The sequence below is a fragment of the Coloeus monedula genome, assembly GCF_965178545.1.
Source record: "Coloeus monedula genome assembly, chromosome: 3".
Classification (NCBI taxonomy): domain Eukaryota; kingdom Metazoa; phylum Chordata; class Aves; order Passeriformes; family Corvidae; genus Coloeus; species Coloeus monedula.
Window position 1 is genome coordinate 28,670,911 of NC_138783.1, and position 15,745 is coordinate 28,686,655.

The 15,745-nt window shown below is 52.3% G+C and overlaps 2 protein-coding genes across 2 annotated transcripts; one reads left to right on the forward strand and one right to left on the reverse strand.

The window, feature by feature from the left end:
• Positions 1 to 6,792: 6,792 nt before the first annotated feature.
• Positions 6,793 to 11,564, forward strand: GNB3 (G protein subunit beta 3; the record flags this gene model as incomplete). Its single annotated transcript, XM_082279468.1, has 9 exons — positions 6,793 to 6,849; positions 7,373 to 7,411; positions 7,561 to 7,667; positions 7,779 to 7,842; positions 7,957 to 8,119; positions 8,220 to 8,286; positions 9,215 to 9,416; positions 10,421 to 10,637; positions 11,458 to 11,564. The coding sequence occupies 9 exons, from the start codon at positions 6,793 to 6,795 to the stop codon at positions 11,562 to 11,564; spliced, it is 1,023 nt and encodes a 340-aa protein (XP_082135594.1).
• Positions 11,565 to 13,363: 1,799 nt separating this feature from the next.
• CDCA3 (cell division cycle associated 3) lies at positions 13,364 to 15,550 on the reverse strand (the record flags this gene model as incomplete). The annotated part of the gene is made up of 4 exons (XM_082277610.1): positions 13,364 to 13,504; positions 13,884 to 14,005; positions 15,234 to 15,363; positions 15,437 to 15,550. The coding sequence occupies 4 exons, from the start codon at positions 15,548 to 15,550 to the stop codon at positions 13,364 to 13,366; spliced, it is 507 nt and encodes a 168-aa protein (XP_082133736.1).
• Between the last annotated feature and the right edge of the window lie 195 nt (positions 15,551 to 15,745).

Sequence of the window (15,745 nt, forward strand, 5' to 3'; positions counted from 1 at the left end):
TCTGTGGTGTCCCAGCAGCAGCTGAGAAGTGGGAGAAGGGCACAGTGTGGAAGTCAGTGACAACAGGAACTTTCTTCACTGCCTCACCGTGTTTGTCTCACTCAGAAGTAAGAAGACAAGGTCTTCTCACCCTGCTGCTCTCAGTGCCAACTTCTTGGCTATCTGGGAGCTAAATCTGAGAGGGGGAGGAGGAGCCTGGAGTCTTTCAGCAAGGGCTGTCTCACATTCAGGAAGTGAAAACTAAAGCCTTTGAATTTCCTAAGCACCTCCAAAGTCCAGAACCTTGCAGGTGACCTGAGACAGGAAAGATGAGGGTTTGCGAATATATGGAATAAAAGCCAAATGCTGGACACAGATATTGAGGGGAGCTTGAGTCTGTATACCAGGGAGACGTGCACACTTGTTTCTGATTGAAATTTAATGAACAAATGATGGAAGGGCATTGAGCCCTCAGTGAAAGATAACAAAGTACTTGCCCAGATGCCAGGTATGAGGGAGATCTCCAATAAGGGAGAGCAAGAGCTCTGACACGACTAACATGGAAAGGGTGAGGAGTGCCTTTCAGAAAAAGCACTGTACACTCACGGTTTTCTGTTGCAGGGCCTCTTTTTTGTTTGTTTTGGTTTTTTCCCCTCTGCATGCACGAAATTGTCCCTGAAAGCAGAAGAGAGATTTTGTTTATCATTTTCCACCCTGATAGACAATCTGCTGTCACTGCCCAGGGGATTAGTATCCCGAGATGGGATTATATTGTAGCCAAATAGGAATTGAGTGGGGTGGATATGGAGTATCAAAAAGAGCAGTGACCCTTTTCCTGGGAAGCATTAGAGCAAAAGATCAATCTGTGGTCATGACATACTCAAGCCTTGATGAGTATCCTACCCATGGAGACCCCAAGTGCAGTTCAAGTGGAAGAAATCTGTAGAGGCAGGGCCAGTGGTGTAAGAGGTAGGTAGGTGGATCCTCTTGTCACTGTTGGCACAGGGCCTCTGCTCCATGGAAAGGGAAGTCTTTCCTCAGCCTGAATCCTGACACTTCTTAGCATCAAGCTTGGGGAAACCTGTGTTGGCAACCCGTTTTTGCTTCCCATCCTCCCCAGGGTCACAGGAAAGACTTTGATTGTGTGCATTTCAAATTCCCTCTCCCTGGCAAGGCGCCTGTCACATCCCAGCACTCACAGGTCCATCCCGATGATTTGTGGGGGGGGTGCTGGGTGGTTCCTGTTTGATGAGGACATGTTGGGGCCTGAGGGGCCAGTGTCCACATCTCTGGCTTGCTTTGCCCAAAGGTGGCCTGGGTGATTAGACTGATGGCCTCCTGACGTCAGATGAGATCCGTTAAAAGGTATTTATCTCGGGCTTGGGCCAAAGCTGCAGGAGAGATTAAAAGAGATTGAGGCCAAGATAATCCCCTCGCAGCATCCCACTAAAGTGGCTGCCAAAAGGCATGCCACCAAATCTTTTGCCACCCCTGGCCCCTATGCCCAGTTCTATTTTCCCCATCCAGAGCCTTGTTTGCAGCTGAGAGTGGGTGTGGTGGCCGTGCCATTGGTTTTCCCTTTGCAAGCCCTCTGTGGTGGCATCATTCCTCTTTCCGCCCAGCCCAGGACACAAGTGGCATGCTGTCCCTGGGAAAGCAGGAATTCCTGTGGCTGTGAGGTGCAGCAAGCCCTGCCCTGGTGGCTGATAATCCTAGCGTGTTCTGGCTAATCTTCACTTTATTAGTTTGTTGCTGATATAAACAGAGGGAGTCAAATCCGCCCAGGATTGTTTCTTTCCCTTCAGGAGCAGTGTGCTACTCTCTCTTTTCACCCCTCCCCATCCACCTGCTTTGCATTACGTCCCAATCCGATTTCCCCAAGTCTCTGGTGTCTGATTTAATTTGCCTGACGCTGCTCCTGGAATCAGCCCTCCCCCAACCCCTCCCGTCCACAGCCTTCCAGCTCCCCATGGGGAGATCAGTCCTGGGAGAGGCTGAGGAGCAGAGAGGGAGCAAGGGACTTGCTGGGTGGACGAACGGGACTGACTGGAGACTGCAGAGGTACAAGGAGCTTCTGGGCAGCGAGGAGCCATTCTCGGCAAGGGAAGCAGGCTGTGAGGGTCCCATCCAGAGGGGACTGCAACCCACCTTGCTCCACAGGTCCCGGTAAGTTTACTGCCTTGCGATGCCTGATGTCACCTTGGTGAATCTGGCATTTGGGATGCTGAGTTTCTTGGAGTGATTCTGAGGGGAGGATCCTGATGAACAAGGGCTCATCCCATCAGAGGACGAGGGAGGGTAAGATCACAGTGGGAAAGGAGTTGGGGTTAGCACTGAGGTGTCTTTACAGTGGTGAGGGGGCTTTGCACTGGGATGGGGTTCCTTGTTCTCCACTTGGCAGGTAAATCTCACCAGTTTCCAGACTGGAGCAGGAGGGTAACACCTCCCCTGAGCGACCTGGCACTCACTGCTGGTACACAGCCCTGCGCTCCCAGTGCACCCTGTGCACACCTCTTTGCAGCTGGCTGCTGTTCTGGGTGAGGAAGGAGCCCTCGGAAAGCAAGGAGCAGAGCAGGGTAATTTTACCCTGACCTTTGATCTCCATCACAGGAGAGAGGGATCATCTCTGTATCCGGCTCTGCAAGGAGCCCAGGGTCACCAGGGCGAGCCTGGGAAGCTAGTCAGGGATTACACAGAGACCCAGGGACACTGCCTATTCATACTGAGTCCTTCTTGCACCTTTTTCATTCACAGCCCTCTCCCAACATTTCAGAGAGCGACCACTCCTTCCTCAGTGTGGGGGAAGCTACCCAGGAACAGATAAGAGGGTCCACCTTCCCTCTTTTTCCCACCCATTACTTGCACCCTTATCCCCACCAGGGAGTGATGCAGGTGACTCAGAGGGACAGCCCCCAGGGAGCAAGCTGGGCCACCTCCATGGCATGGTGCAAGGGATTTGGCCACTGCTCTGAACAGTCAGGGTGTGGCAGCAAAAGGCAAAAGTCAGAAGATGAATGATTCCAGATCCCCCTCCGTCCTGCACCACAGTAGGAGGCATTCCATCTGCTATGAGCAGACACTGAAGGACTCAGGATGGGTTTGGTTGCCCACAAGACAGGAGTGCTGCAGCAGGAGTTTCGTTAGAAAAAGCAGGAGGGGAAAGAACTGTCACGTTGGAGAGCAGAAGAAATGAAACGTGATTTCAAAAGCCAAGAGCTGTGAACTGGATGAGCACAGCTAAGGCAGAGCTCGGAACAGGGCTGGCATGAACTGACCAAGCCCAGGCTCTGTTTGGCTGTGCCGTGCTTGCTCCTTGGTGATGCTTGCAGGAGGCGCAATGCTGGAACAGTGCTGGTGCCAAGGTCCTCCTGTCAGTAGCTGTGCTGAGGGCTGTGAATTGCTTTTTTCAAAGGCACCTAAGGACTTGGTTTCCTCTACTGCTTAGCATTCACTGGAAAGAGCCCTTATTTCCAGAAAGCACCACGGGTGCACCATTTAGAAGCCTTTCCCATTAAAACTAGCCTGGGCACCCACCATGAGCAACTGTGAGCTGATCCTTAGATCCACAAGAAATGTGTATCCCTAAGGTCCTGCTGGTCAAGGAGGAAACCCCATTTCTCTTTCCTCTGTTCTTCCCCCATTTTGTTCCTCCCATTTCCTGCCCTAAATTTACATGACCATAACGAGCTGCTCTTTTGCACACCTGCCCTGGTCCTCCTGGAAGGCAGCTGCACTACGCTGGGGATCGGGTAACTCGCTCTCCACAAATTGCACTGGGATGTGATGGATGGAGGTGACAGGCAAAGATGGAGCTATTATCGCTCATCTGTGGCTCCTTGTGCTTCTGAGACTGAGAACAATTCCCAACTTCATTTAGAGTGTTCCCTCAGAGGGATTTAAAGGTTCAGACAGAATCCTGAGCTGCACCTTCTCTATATTTAGCCCTTTTTATCCGTCCTCGACATCCTGCCCCTGCCGTTTGATCTGCCTATGGCTCCGAAAGCCCCTCATCTGGTTGTGCAGGGTGATGCAATGTTCACAGAGCAGTGAATTGGCATTCCCATGCTAGTGCCAGAGTTGAGGAACAACTGGAGAAGGGAAGAGAGTGGTAAAAAAGCAGGAGCAATGAAAGGAAGACCGGGATCTGATGGGCAATGAGGAGGACACCTACAGCCAGCTTCACCTGGAGCAGAAATTGGAAGGAAGGGGGAACAGGGTTCCCATCTCTATGCAAGTCTGGGTGGGCAAAACCAGAAGTCTACAAAGACAAGTTAGGGCAGGCAGGTGGACAATGATCTCAGATAGCCAAGGGTATATGAAATAACAGCCTGAAGAACTTGGGAACCAAGCAAAGGAGGCTGGAAGGAGAGAGTCAGAGGGAAGAGGTTACCTAGAAGGAAAATGAAATCCAGTGCTTAGGATTGCTGGATCAGTCCTAAGGAACACTGGGAAAGGACAAAGTGTGGGCTGCAATGGTAGGGTTGGCTGCACAGGGTGGCTGGAAGTTCAGGTGTGCCACTTGGTGTGCTGTAGGCTGTGACCAGAGCTGGATGCAGTCCTGCAGCCTGACTGTACACTGAAACTGAGGGGCAAACATCACAGGATAAGGAGGATGTGCAGCTTCTGACTGAAAGCTGCAAGGCCTTCCCTAGCATCTCCCCACTCTGTCAGTCAGCTGAGAGGTGGAGTGGAATGCCAGCCCTTTCCCAGAGGGGAAGGGCATGAAGGTGGGCTTTCATGGCCAGGGTCACTCGATGAGGTGCAGCTGTGCAGCCTTGCTGCGAGGAGCCCCTCTCATTGCTGCTGTGTTGGAAGGAGAGAGGAAACCAGTGGCATGGCCCCAGCTTGGGTGCTGGTCTGTTCCTATCCTTCAGTGCAGCTGAGGCTGGCAGCCCCAGGCCATGGCTGTGGCATGTTCCTCTGGGCCCTGACAGTGCTGCCCCGGGCTGCCCTCCTGCTCCCTCACCATTTGCTGGGGCTGGCAGCCACATCCAGTGCATGGGCAGTGAGCAGGGAAGAGTCAGTAGTGCTGTGGCTCTATCCAGCCTTGCAGGCAGCAGGCACAGCTCTCTCTCTGCAAAATACATCCTGAAATAGCCTCCTGCTGGGATAGCCTTCCAGGAGCTAGGGAAAACCTGTGTCTCCTTCTCCTTCTTACACTCAAAGCCATGCCTCAGGAATCTTTGAACAAGTGAAAACTCAGTGTGCTCGGGGGATCAAAGGAAAGCCATGGAGACATTCAAGGGAAGGAATTCTTAAGGGAAACTCAAAGTGCCCTCTCAAGCAGCAAGCAAAGGTGGGACTTGGGAACTGTCTGGATGTGCTTGCCCACAGCAAGAGAGCAAGCCTGGTATGGAAGGACCCAAAGCCTCACTGACCAGAGGAAATGAGGCCTTCAGGCAACACGGGTGGAGCTGATGTGACCCTCAGGGACTAGGAGAAATTCTGCAGATGCTGCTGGAACATTTCTTGGACAACACATGGAGCATATCTGGACACTCACATCTATCCAGGGGAAATGTTGGAGCAATTAAAGATCACGTTTATCTACAAAAGTGGGAGATGCTGGAATCGCTGGTGAAGATTTAAGCGCACATAACAATAAAGAGAGAACAAAAGAGAGATGTTGTATAATGATACAGTGCACCTGCATCTTGAATATGGATTACAGTTCTGGTTCCCTGCTCTCCCAGCAAAAACCATATAATCTTTATTCTGTAAACAACTGCAAAAAGCTCACAGAACAACAGAAGTAATAGGATGTAACAGCTTACACGGGAGGAGTGACTAAGTGTGCTCTGCAGTCTGGAAAAGAGATGGGTATATGACAAAGATGTATAAAATATGGAGGGGTGCAGAGGTGAATAGAGACCAGTTATTTGCTGATTCTTCCAACTCAAAATATAGCTACTGTCAAGTGGAACTAGTGCCACTGGGAAGTGATAGAAGCAGGAAATTCTTTGCAGAGTCTGCCACCCAGCTGTGGAAGTCATCGCCATGGGGTACTGAGGAGGCTAAACTTGGCATGGGCACAAAGATGGTGGGGACCAGTGCACAGAAGAAAAGTCCATCAAGGACTTGCATACAGTAATGCTGCTCTCGCTTTGGACGTCACTGAAAAGCTGGGGCTGGGCAAGTAGGAGAAGTACCACTATTATGTTGCTCTTAGATCCTTCCCTAGACATCCACCTTCCTTTTTATTTTATTTTGGTTTGTTTGTTGGCTGGTTGGTTTGGTTTTCATTTGGTTTGGTTTTTGAAACTAGAAGGGAACCCTGAGAGAGGACCTCAACAGCCCCATAGATTTCCTTGGTGGTCAGAGAGTTGGTGGGTCCTGCCTGGTGAGGCCTTGCCTAGGACAAGCAGTAGGAGATAGCCAATGGGCTCCCCCCATCAAGTTTCCTCCTCTGGAGCTGAGATGGGCAGCTTGGCCATGAACAGGGAGAAGCCAATGAAGAGGACCCAGGGCTTGGAATGGAGAGGTTAAAAATGAGGGGAGAGGTGTGGCCAAAACCTCAGCAAGAGGCTCTGGAGTTCTTCAGCTTCTGCATGTGTATGTGTAAGCAGGATCCAAGACAAAACAGACCTTTGACCAGGCCCAGCACAATCTTCCCAAATGCTAAGGGCTGTGGCCAGATACAGCACGACATTACTGAGCATTCAGCCAAGAAATGGTCACTAATCCTTTATCAGAGACACCTACACTTCCATAACTGAGCATTAGTGTCCTATCTAACTCACACCTCTCTCGTTTGATTTGTCTCCCCAGAACCAAGGCTGCCCCACGTGGAGGAGCCACCCCTAGGTCAGAAAGATGGGGGAAATGGAACAGATGAAGCAGGAGGCTGAGCAGCTGAAGAAGCAGATTGCGGTAATGCAACAGTCATGAAACTGCTGAGAGCATCTCTACACCCCCACTGCATGCCCAGACCTTTCTCTTCAGCCACAAACTGGAGCTGGGCTTTCTCCATCTACATACTTGGAGCACTCTGCAGTTCTCCACAGCCCTTTAAACACTAATGGAGATCTTCACACCATGGTGGGGGGAAGAGTGGTAGGGGAAGCAAGAGAAGAGGGAACAGGGGTCCCACGAGTGTAGTGAAGCCCCAGGATCTCCTCTGTCTGTGAGACAGCTGGTGTTCTGTCAGGTGGGAGGGTCTATGGAAAGGGTGTAGCATAGTGAACTGGATGCTGAGCAAATTTTGGCTTACCTTCCTGACATTTGACTGCTGTTAAGGTGCCCTAATCACAGACCAGGATCCGTGTGGGCTGGCCACAATCCAAACAAAGCAAAGCCACAAGTTCCTACTTCTAGTAGCCCTCAGACTCTGACCCCAAGTTTCACTTGGCATTGCCTTCTGCACATGTCTCATCTGCTCTTGTCTCTTCTGCAGGATGCCCGGAAAGCCTGTGCAGACACAACGCTTGCTCAGGTGAGGGACAGGGCTGGCTGGGCAAGCTACCACCACTCTGAGGGGGCTTTTGTCCACTCAGGAAGGAGTTAGGAGGCAGAGATGTGGAAAGCAGTAAAGCTCCTGCTAGTCCAGGATAAATTCTTGCTCTCCTGCCGCTCTTTCTTCAGATTGTGTCTGGAGTGGACCCTGTTGGACAAATCCAGATGCGGACCCGAAGGACCCTGCGGGGACACCTGGCCAAGATCTATGCCTTGCACTGGTCCACAGACTCCAAGTGAGAGCACTGCTGCTGATCTGCTTGGTGCAGGACAGCACGTGGGTGTGACGGGCAGGAAGGCTCTGATGGGAAGAGAGCTACTAACATGATCTTGTTCCTTTCTCACAGACTCATGGTCAGTGCCTCACAAGATGGGAAACTGATCGTGTGGGACACATACACAACTAACAAGGTAGGAGTCAGGTGGCTGCAAACTGGGATGCTGGAGTGGGTCCCCTCAGAGCTGGTGCCCTCAACCTGTTCTTTCTGCTGCCAAGAGTCTTGACACAGTTTCTGGTCACCCCAGGTTCATGCCATCCCTCTTCGTTCCTCCTGGGTCATGACCTGTGCCTATGCCCCCTCTGGCAATTTTGTGGCCTGTGGAGGCCTTGACAACATGTGCTCCATCTACAGCCTCAAGTCTCGTGAAGGCAACGTCAAAGTGAGCAGGGAGCTCTCAGCCCATACAGGTGTGTGCACTGCCTGCCTGCAACTGGGTGCCCCCTGCTTCCAAACTTCACCCTTCTATCCCTGCCCCTTTTCTCATATTTGCTTGTTCCTGCTTCCCAGGATACCTCTCCTGTTGCCGATTTCTTGATGACAACAATATTGTGACTAGCTCTGGAGATACCACATGGTGAGTGCTCCCTTCTGCATCCTAGTGGAATGACCTCTGCTCTTAGCACAGCAACAAGTGCAGTCCTTCTGCTCTGCAGCAGTCCACTCTCTAAGGAAGAATTGCTCCTACATGGGGAGGCCACATGGAGCACCTTAGGAAGCCTGATCCGTTCTTCCTCCCTTGGCAGAACAGATGCTTCTTTTCCCAGCTGAGGCCAAGTCAAGCAGTAGGGACCATGTCATCAGTTCTCACAAAGAACAGAGTCATTTATACCAGGACAGAAAGTGTTTTAATTTTATGTGCAGCACACATACGTTCTCCACTTCTCAAGTCTTGCCCTCTGTGCAAGGGACACCTGCAGAGACAGTGCCTGGATCCTTTTGTTCCTGGTTCTCAGGGCTCACTGTGCTGTGCCTCTGAACAGTCCTGAATCTTTATTCACCCCACCCCATCCCAACACCTGCTTTGGAAGAACCTTTTGACCAAGGACAGGTGGCATTTCCGTCAGAGATCAGGATTACACTGGGCTCGTTTGCCCAGCTGTGGCGTGGGATCCCACTGAACAAGGGCTTTGCATCTTACAAGCATGGACACAGCAGACCTTTTTCAGCTGTTTGCTGTTTTTTATGTCTGTCTTGTGTTTGTGTCTCTCTTACCGTCTCTCAGTATTCCCTTCAGCTGTTACACTTCTGGGAATATGCCAAACCTCACACACCCCCAGCCTTAGTCTAACTCTGCTTTGGCAAAGGTATTGCCAACAACAGCTGTGAAGATATCTCCTGTTTTATACAGCTGACTCCAGGGATGCTCTCACCCATTTTCCCGTGCTGTAGCCATGGCTTCCCTCCTTTTGTCTGCGAGTGGGACAGCTCTTCAGCCCAGCTGTAGGCCTGCTCTGCCTGAGCTGGCTCTGAAACCTTCTCTCCTCTCCTCTCCCCTCCTGCAGCGCGCTCTGGGACATTGAGACGGGGCAGCAGAAGACCGTGTTCATTGGTCACACTGGAGACTGCATGAGCTTGGCCGTTTCCCCTGACTTCAAACTCTTCATCTCTGGGGCTTGTGATGCTACTGCCAAACTGTGGGACGTGCGGGAGGGCTCCTGCCGTCAGACCTTCTCAGGGCATGAGTCTGACATCAACGCCATCTCCGTACGTATGCTGTCTGCACAGTGGTAGGGAGGCATGGAAAATGAGGGGTGGAACAGCTCCAAAACAGCCTTGGAACAAGGCTGAAAGAAGCTGTCACAGTCATAAGGGTAACAGGGGTCTCAGACCTTGGCCCCGTGATCCAGGCCGAAGCAGGCAGGGCCCAAGTTCACTGAAGTTTGGAGGAGGGGTCTTCCCAGGCACCAAAGCATCCAAGTCTTGGACAAGCAGCACACCATGGTCTGTGGAGCTGAGTACCCTGACACAGGTGCTGGTTCAGCTCTGCTCACAGCAGCTGCTGGGAACTGTGGTTCAGGCACGCTCCAGCAGCCCTGGCCCAAGACACAAGTGAGGCAGCAGGAATACCTAACTCAGCTGAGATCAGCTCCAGACAGAAGAGGTGGGGACTTGGGATCCTTGTAGCTTATCAAATGAGCCTGCCAGCTTCCTGCACTCTGCTGCTCTAAGCACCCTCCACTGACTTCAGTAAAACCTCTCTCAGTTGTCCCGTGGCTACCTTGCCAGCCACATGGTTTTCTGCCGTACCTGCTCCCAAGGAACCCTTTTTTTACTGCTCAGAGCAAGGCTGCAGGAAACAAACATGTATGAGAAGGCTGGGATATGAGGATCAGACAGAGGAAGGCTCTCGTAGCCAGAATGATGCTAGGGGAATAGCAGCTGGGGAATAAACTCAGATGGGGAATAATGGGTGGACACTTGTCAAAGCCCAACCTAACAGCTGGAGTTAAAATAAAGCACTGAGATGTCTTGCAACAGCTCTAGCCCTTAGGCCGTTTGTTTTCTTTGAGTGGAAGGGATTTATTAAGCTTTACGAAAAGTATCAGTCTCCCCCTTCAGCAGACTCAAATTTTATGATCCAGTGTCTGGTCCCACCAGGTTTTCCTGCCTCTGTGGCTTCCTGGTGGTTAGCAGGGAGGTGACAAGTTGAGGAATTCCACCAGGATCTGAGGAAAACCTCATTAAAACCTGGTGTGTGCCCTCCCCAGTTCTTCCCTAATGGAGAAGCCATCTGCACCGGCTCTGACGATGCCACCTGCCGCCTCTTTGACCTGCGGGCGGACCAGGAGCTCATCACGTACTCCCATGAGACCATCATCTGCGGAATCACCTCCATCGCCCTCTCCCGCAGCGGGCGGCTCTTGTTTGCTGGGTATGATGACTTCAACTGCAACATCTGGGACTCCCTAAAAGGAGAGCGTGTGGGTGAGTGGCTCCGTGAGGTCCCTCTTTCCCTCCCTGCAGGGCCTCTGTCCCTACCAAGGCAAGGAAAAGACACTTTATCTAACCAGAGCACATGCCATACTGACTGAAACCCAGCAAAGCTCTCTCGCACTTCGGGAGCACACCAGAACTAGGATAACTCTCGCTGGTGTAGAAGAGCTGCTGTTTTTAATGTTAAGGAAGTCAAGCCTTTAAACAACATTGTTTCAAGGGGGACAAGAAGGCTCCTATCAGCTAAAACTGCTCACAACCACCAACAGAATATCCTACTTTCTCCTAGCCTGCCATTTGCCAGTTCCAGGTACTCACAGTGCCACTTGGTGGCCAAGCACCAAGACAAGTGTGCACCTGGGCTTCCATCCAACATCTTAGGGTACTCTGTGATGCTTATACACAGAACATGCAACATTTTTCTTCCAGATCTGGCCCCTATCCTCTTAAAAGTCATGAAACACAGCCCACCAACAGCACTGCTGTTTCTCAGCCTTATCAAGCACCCCCTCCTACCTTAGTCCTACCATCACTCCAGGACGAAAGCAGTTGTATGAGGATTCAGCCAGCCATACCTTCCCAAGAACCCTTTGGCCAGGCCTGTGGGTGGTGGTTGTACACCACACACTGAAGTTCTTCTGCATGTTTGTTCCTATTAGCCATGTGGTGACTGTAACGGGTGGTGCAGGAACAGACAGGGCCAGACACAGCGTGTAGGCACAGCCTGCGATGTGTGTCCTCAGCAGGGTCAACCCTGTCACCTCTCACTGGCCCCTCTTCCCTCCCTGACCTCTCTTCTTTCCTACAACAGGAATCCTTTCTGGCCACGACAACAGAGTGAGCTGCCTGGGCGTGACGGCGGACGGCATGGCTGTTGCCACTGGCTCCTGGGACAGCTTCCTCAAGATTTGGAACTGAGCACGCCAGCAGGAGGGGAAGAGCAGCAGAAGCACGGCCCACAGCCCGAGCCCATGCAAACAGCATCATCAGATGAGCACAACACCTACCTACCACTCCCACTTGTCTCTAGACACAGGTCACTTGTAGGAGTATCAGAGTGAAAGGGAAAGGAGATCAGGGAGGAAAAGCAGGGGGAGCTGGGGAGGAGGAGCACACACACTGGCCCTTCTCTCCACCTCTAAACAGCCCTGGCAGTTTCCAGCCTTGTGCAGGCTTGAAGACCTGGTCTTTACGTCTCAGGACCTTACAGTACAATTCACACACCTTGCACCTTCCTTCAGACACCTCTACCCACACTGATACCCATCCTCCTCCTTCAGAGGACCCCTCATGCAACACTCAGATCCTTCCCTGATTTAACTCTACGTAACGCCTCTGTGCAGCTGTCCTAGATCCGTGCAGACAGCCCCAGAGACACACTGAGTTTGAGATTTCTATGGAAAAAGCTAGTGTAAATTTGGCTCAGTTCCATGGGGGAACGCTTAGCTCGGGTCTTATCTATGCATAAAGGGGGGAAAGGCAGCCATCAGACCTGCCAGAATACCAGGCAATATATTTATTCTTTTCTTAGTTCAAGTTCTTATCTATGCATAAATGGCAGAAAGGTAGCCCTCCAGACCTGCCAGGATATCAGGGACTATTATATTTATTCTTATTTATTGTCTGCTTCTTGCTGTTCCTTCCCTCTTTGCCTCACTCCTGCATTGTGTGATGACCCTATCTCTCCAGTAGCCACCAGCCCACGTTTTCAAGTCTGTTTAGATCTTCATAGCCCAGGCAAATAAAGAAAGCTCACAGAAGCACTGCAGGCTGTGTTCTTTCCAGCATTGCAATGAGCTACAGCAAACATAACTCCTTTCCTGTGAGTATTGCCTGCTGGTCTCAACCAGTCAACACCTCATTCACAGACCTTGCTTTAGCTCACAGGCCCCAGGGGAGGGTGTTCCTCACATGTTTTGGTTGAGAAGAGGCTGGAGCTGGGAGAGCAAGCTGAAAGAGCGTCCTTTCAAATCTTGGATATTTTAGCTCAGTTATAGGACACAGCCATTTTGTTCAGCCCCCATGCCATTTGTTGGCTCAGAGCAAGATCCTGAAAGTGCCAAGGCTCTGCTAGGGAGAGCTGGAGATCAACAAGGTTTACTAACTTATCAACAGAAGGTCAATATTAATGGACAGTACTATCTCATGTTATTTTGGATCTCACCCATACAACAGACCCTTGCACAACTCAGTTTCAGGTCAGTGTAGGAGCAGTACAACTCCAGAGGTGACACTGTATATACATCAGTTTCCTGGAGGGAGCTGCAGCTTCCCAGCCCATGCTGTTGTACACAGATTCAAGGCCATACCCTTCAGCGTGCTACAGGCAGGGGCCAGGGCAGTTTTAGACTAAGGGAAGGCTGAACTATTTGTTCCTGAACCCTTTTCCCAAAGAAAATATTGTGCTGGGCAAGCAGAGGACTCCTGCTGTCCTATCAGGATATACAGTCAGCAAAGGTTGAATACAAATTTATTTACTGGAGATAAAAACTCTACAGAAAAGTCAATACAGCTAATATACAATAAAAGGGACAAAGTCTGTGCTGTACATAAGACATGACAAGCTAGGAAGATGAGGGACAGACCTTTCCCCAGCAGGGATAGGTGAGAAATGTGACCACTGCTCCGGAGTTTCAGTCTATTGCAGAATTTCTCCCCACTAGAAAACTGTCAAAACACAGGAGCAAATTACAGCAAGATCCTGAAAAAAGAAACATCTAGTTCTCCACAAAAGGACACTGTTGGTTCTCTTTGTTCAAGTCACTCCAAGCACAGTTCCCAGATTTAAGGCTCCTGCTCAGATCCACTGTCACTTCCTTCTTCTCCCCAGGGTTCTCCCCCAACACGTGCCTCTTGCCCTAGAGAAATAAAAAACCCAAACACAGAGTGTAAAACACAAGTTAATTGAAGGTTAGGTAATTCTCAGCAGAGTAGGTAGCCTATTTTCAGGCCATTCAGCTTGGGCTCTCTTGTGCCAGTGTACAAGAGTGACTTTCTTCTACAGCACTGAAATGGGCAATTTCATGGGAAGGCCAAAGATAGACATGGAACAAGACTTGGAGGCATTTAGGGACAAGATTGACCCACAGAAAAACATTTGTGAAGTTATTGGTCTCCACAGGCCTAGGAGGCCACAATTCTAAACTGGGACCCTACAAGATACAGAAATTGAAGGATTTGGCTTTTTTTTTTTTTCAGCTCAATCTCCCTCCCTCAGTATGACCCATTGAGCTTTACCTGGCGAGGGGCAGGAGCACTGGGAGAATTATCATCTCGTAGAATGCTGAGGGGAGAGCGGCCAGTTCCTCCAGATGTTGCCATGAATTTGTTGTTGGGCTTGTGTCTTATGGGCTTGCTCACTAGTTGACAAAAGGAAACACACCAGGGCATCACGACAAGGCTCAAAGGTCCTGGATTTTAAAACCCTCCTGGCCTTTATGAACTTTGCTTGCCTGTATAGCAAAGACTTACCCAAGGGCTTTGAAGCAAAGGAATCACGGAAAGGTTGATGTTGGAAGTGAGCTCTAGAGGACCTACTCCAGCAGGGCCACCTAGAGCCCATTGTCCAGGTGTTTCTTGAATATCTCAAAGGATAGAGATTTTGCAACCTCTCTGAGCAACCTGCTCCAGTGCTTGGTCACCCTCACAGTGAAAAAATGTGTTTCCTGATGTTCAGGAGCTTCCTGTGTCCCATTCTGTCTTAACTGTCTTTAGTCCTATCACCGAGCACCACTGAAAAGAGCCTGGCTCTCCCTTCCTTCAGGTATTTATATGTATTTACAAGATACCCCCTTAGCATTTTCCTCTGCAGGTTGAACAGTTCCAGTTCTCAGCCAGTCCTCCTAGGAGCAGTGCTCAGCACAGAGCTCTCTGAAGCACAGTCTGTATCTAAGTCTCTCAGCACCACTCAGCCGTAGCACAGAGATGTTCTTCCCACCCTTGCTCCATAGCTCTTCCCAAGGAGAAATTGTAAGGTCCCTCTGAACAGGTCTCCACAGTCACAAACCCATCTCAGAGAGGAGAAGAATTGTCATATACCTCTTGATTTTGAATACAGGCTGAAAACAATTTCTCAACTATAGACAGAAATGGGTTCGGTAACACAACAGTTCCCCCGGCTGCAGAAGCTTCAGGCGGTGGAGCACAGCCGAACTGGGGGATCGGGACAGGCTCTGTCGGGGAGCAAGCCTGGAGAAGGCACCCCAACCAGAGGGTGCCGAGAGCCCTGACTCGCTCACGGCCCGTGCCGCGCAGCTCTCCGGGCACAGGGAGCCCCATCACCCCCACACCCGGCACTTACCCGAGGAGAAGCCGTGCCCGGCAGGGCGGCCGGGCCGGGCCGTGCTGGGAGAGGGCGGCCTCTCCACGCCTCCGCCCGCGGGCGGGGAGCTCCGCCGGGCCGGCTCCTCGGCGGGGCCGGCCGCTCCCGGAGGCGCCGGCTCCGGGACCGCGGCCTCGGCCCTGAAGGCCTCGCTGAGCTGCTTCACCAGGCGGTCCACGCTGTCTGCCGGGAACGGAGGGGGACGGGGTGAGCCTCTGAGTCGGGCAGCCCCTCAACCCGCCCACCCCCACGGCGGCCTCACTCACCACTCGACACTGCTCTCATGGGCGTGCGGGAGATGCCAGGCGTGGGCGACCGTGGGTCCCGCTCCTGGCCGGTGCCCGCCGGCGGTTCGGCGGGGCTGGGCTGCGGGCTGCCCGCCGGGGAGCTCACCACCTGCGGAGAGGGTAGCCGTGGAGGCAGTGGGCCAGAGACACACAAGGGGAAGCGGCGGCGGGAGGGCCCCTACCTCGATGGGGGTGCGGAGGATGCCGGCGGTGGGGGAGCGGGGGTCGCTGACGTGCGCCAGGTGCTTGTTGCAGGGCGCGCCCGGGGTGGCGGGGGCACTGCCGGAGGCCCCCATGGCGGCGGCGGCCGCGCTGCGCCCCTGCCCCGCCGGACGCGCCGTTCAAATCTCCCGCGCGCCGGGCGGTGCCGCCGCCCATTGGTCGCCCTGCGGGGGCGAGGCTCGCGGCGCCACGCCCGTCCCCCCGCCCCGCCAGTTCGTCGGCCCCGCAGTCCCCGCCCGTCACGTCCCGCCTCGCCCCGCTGTCTGTCT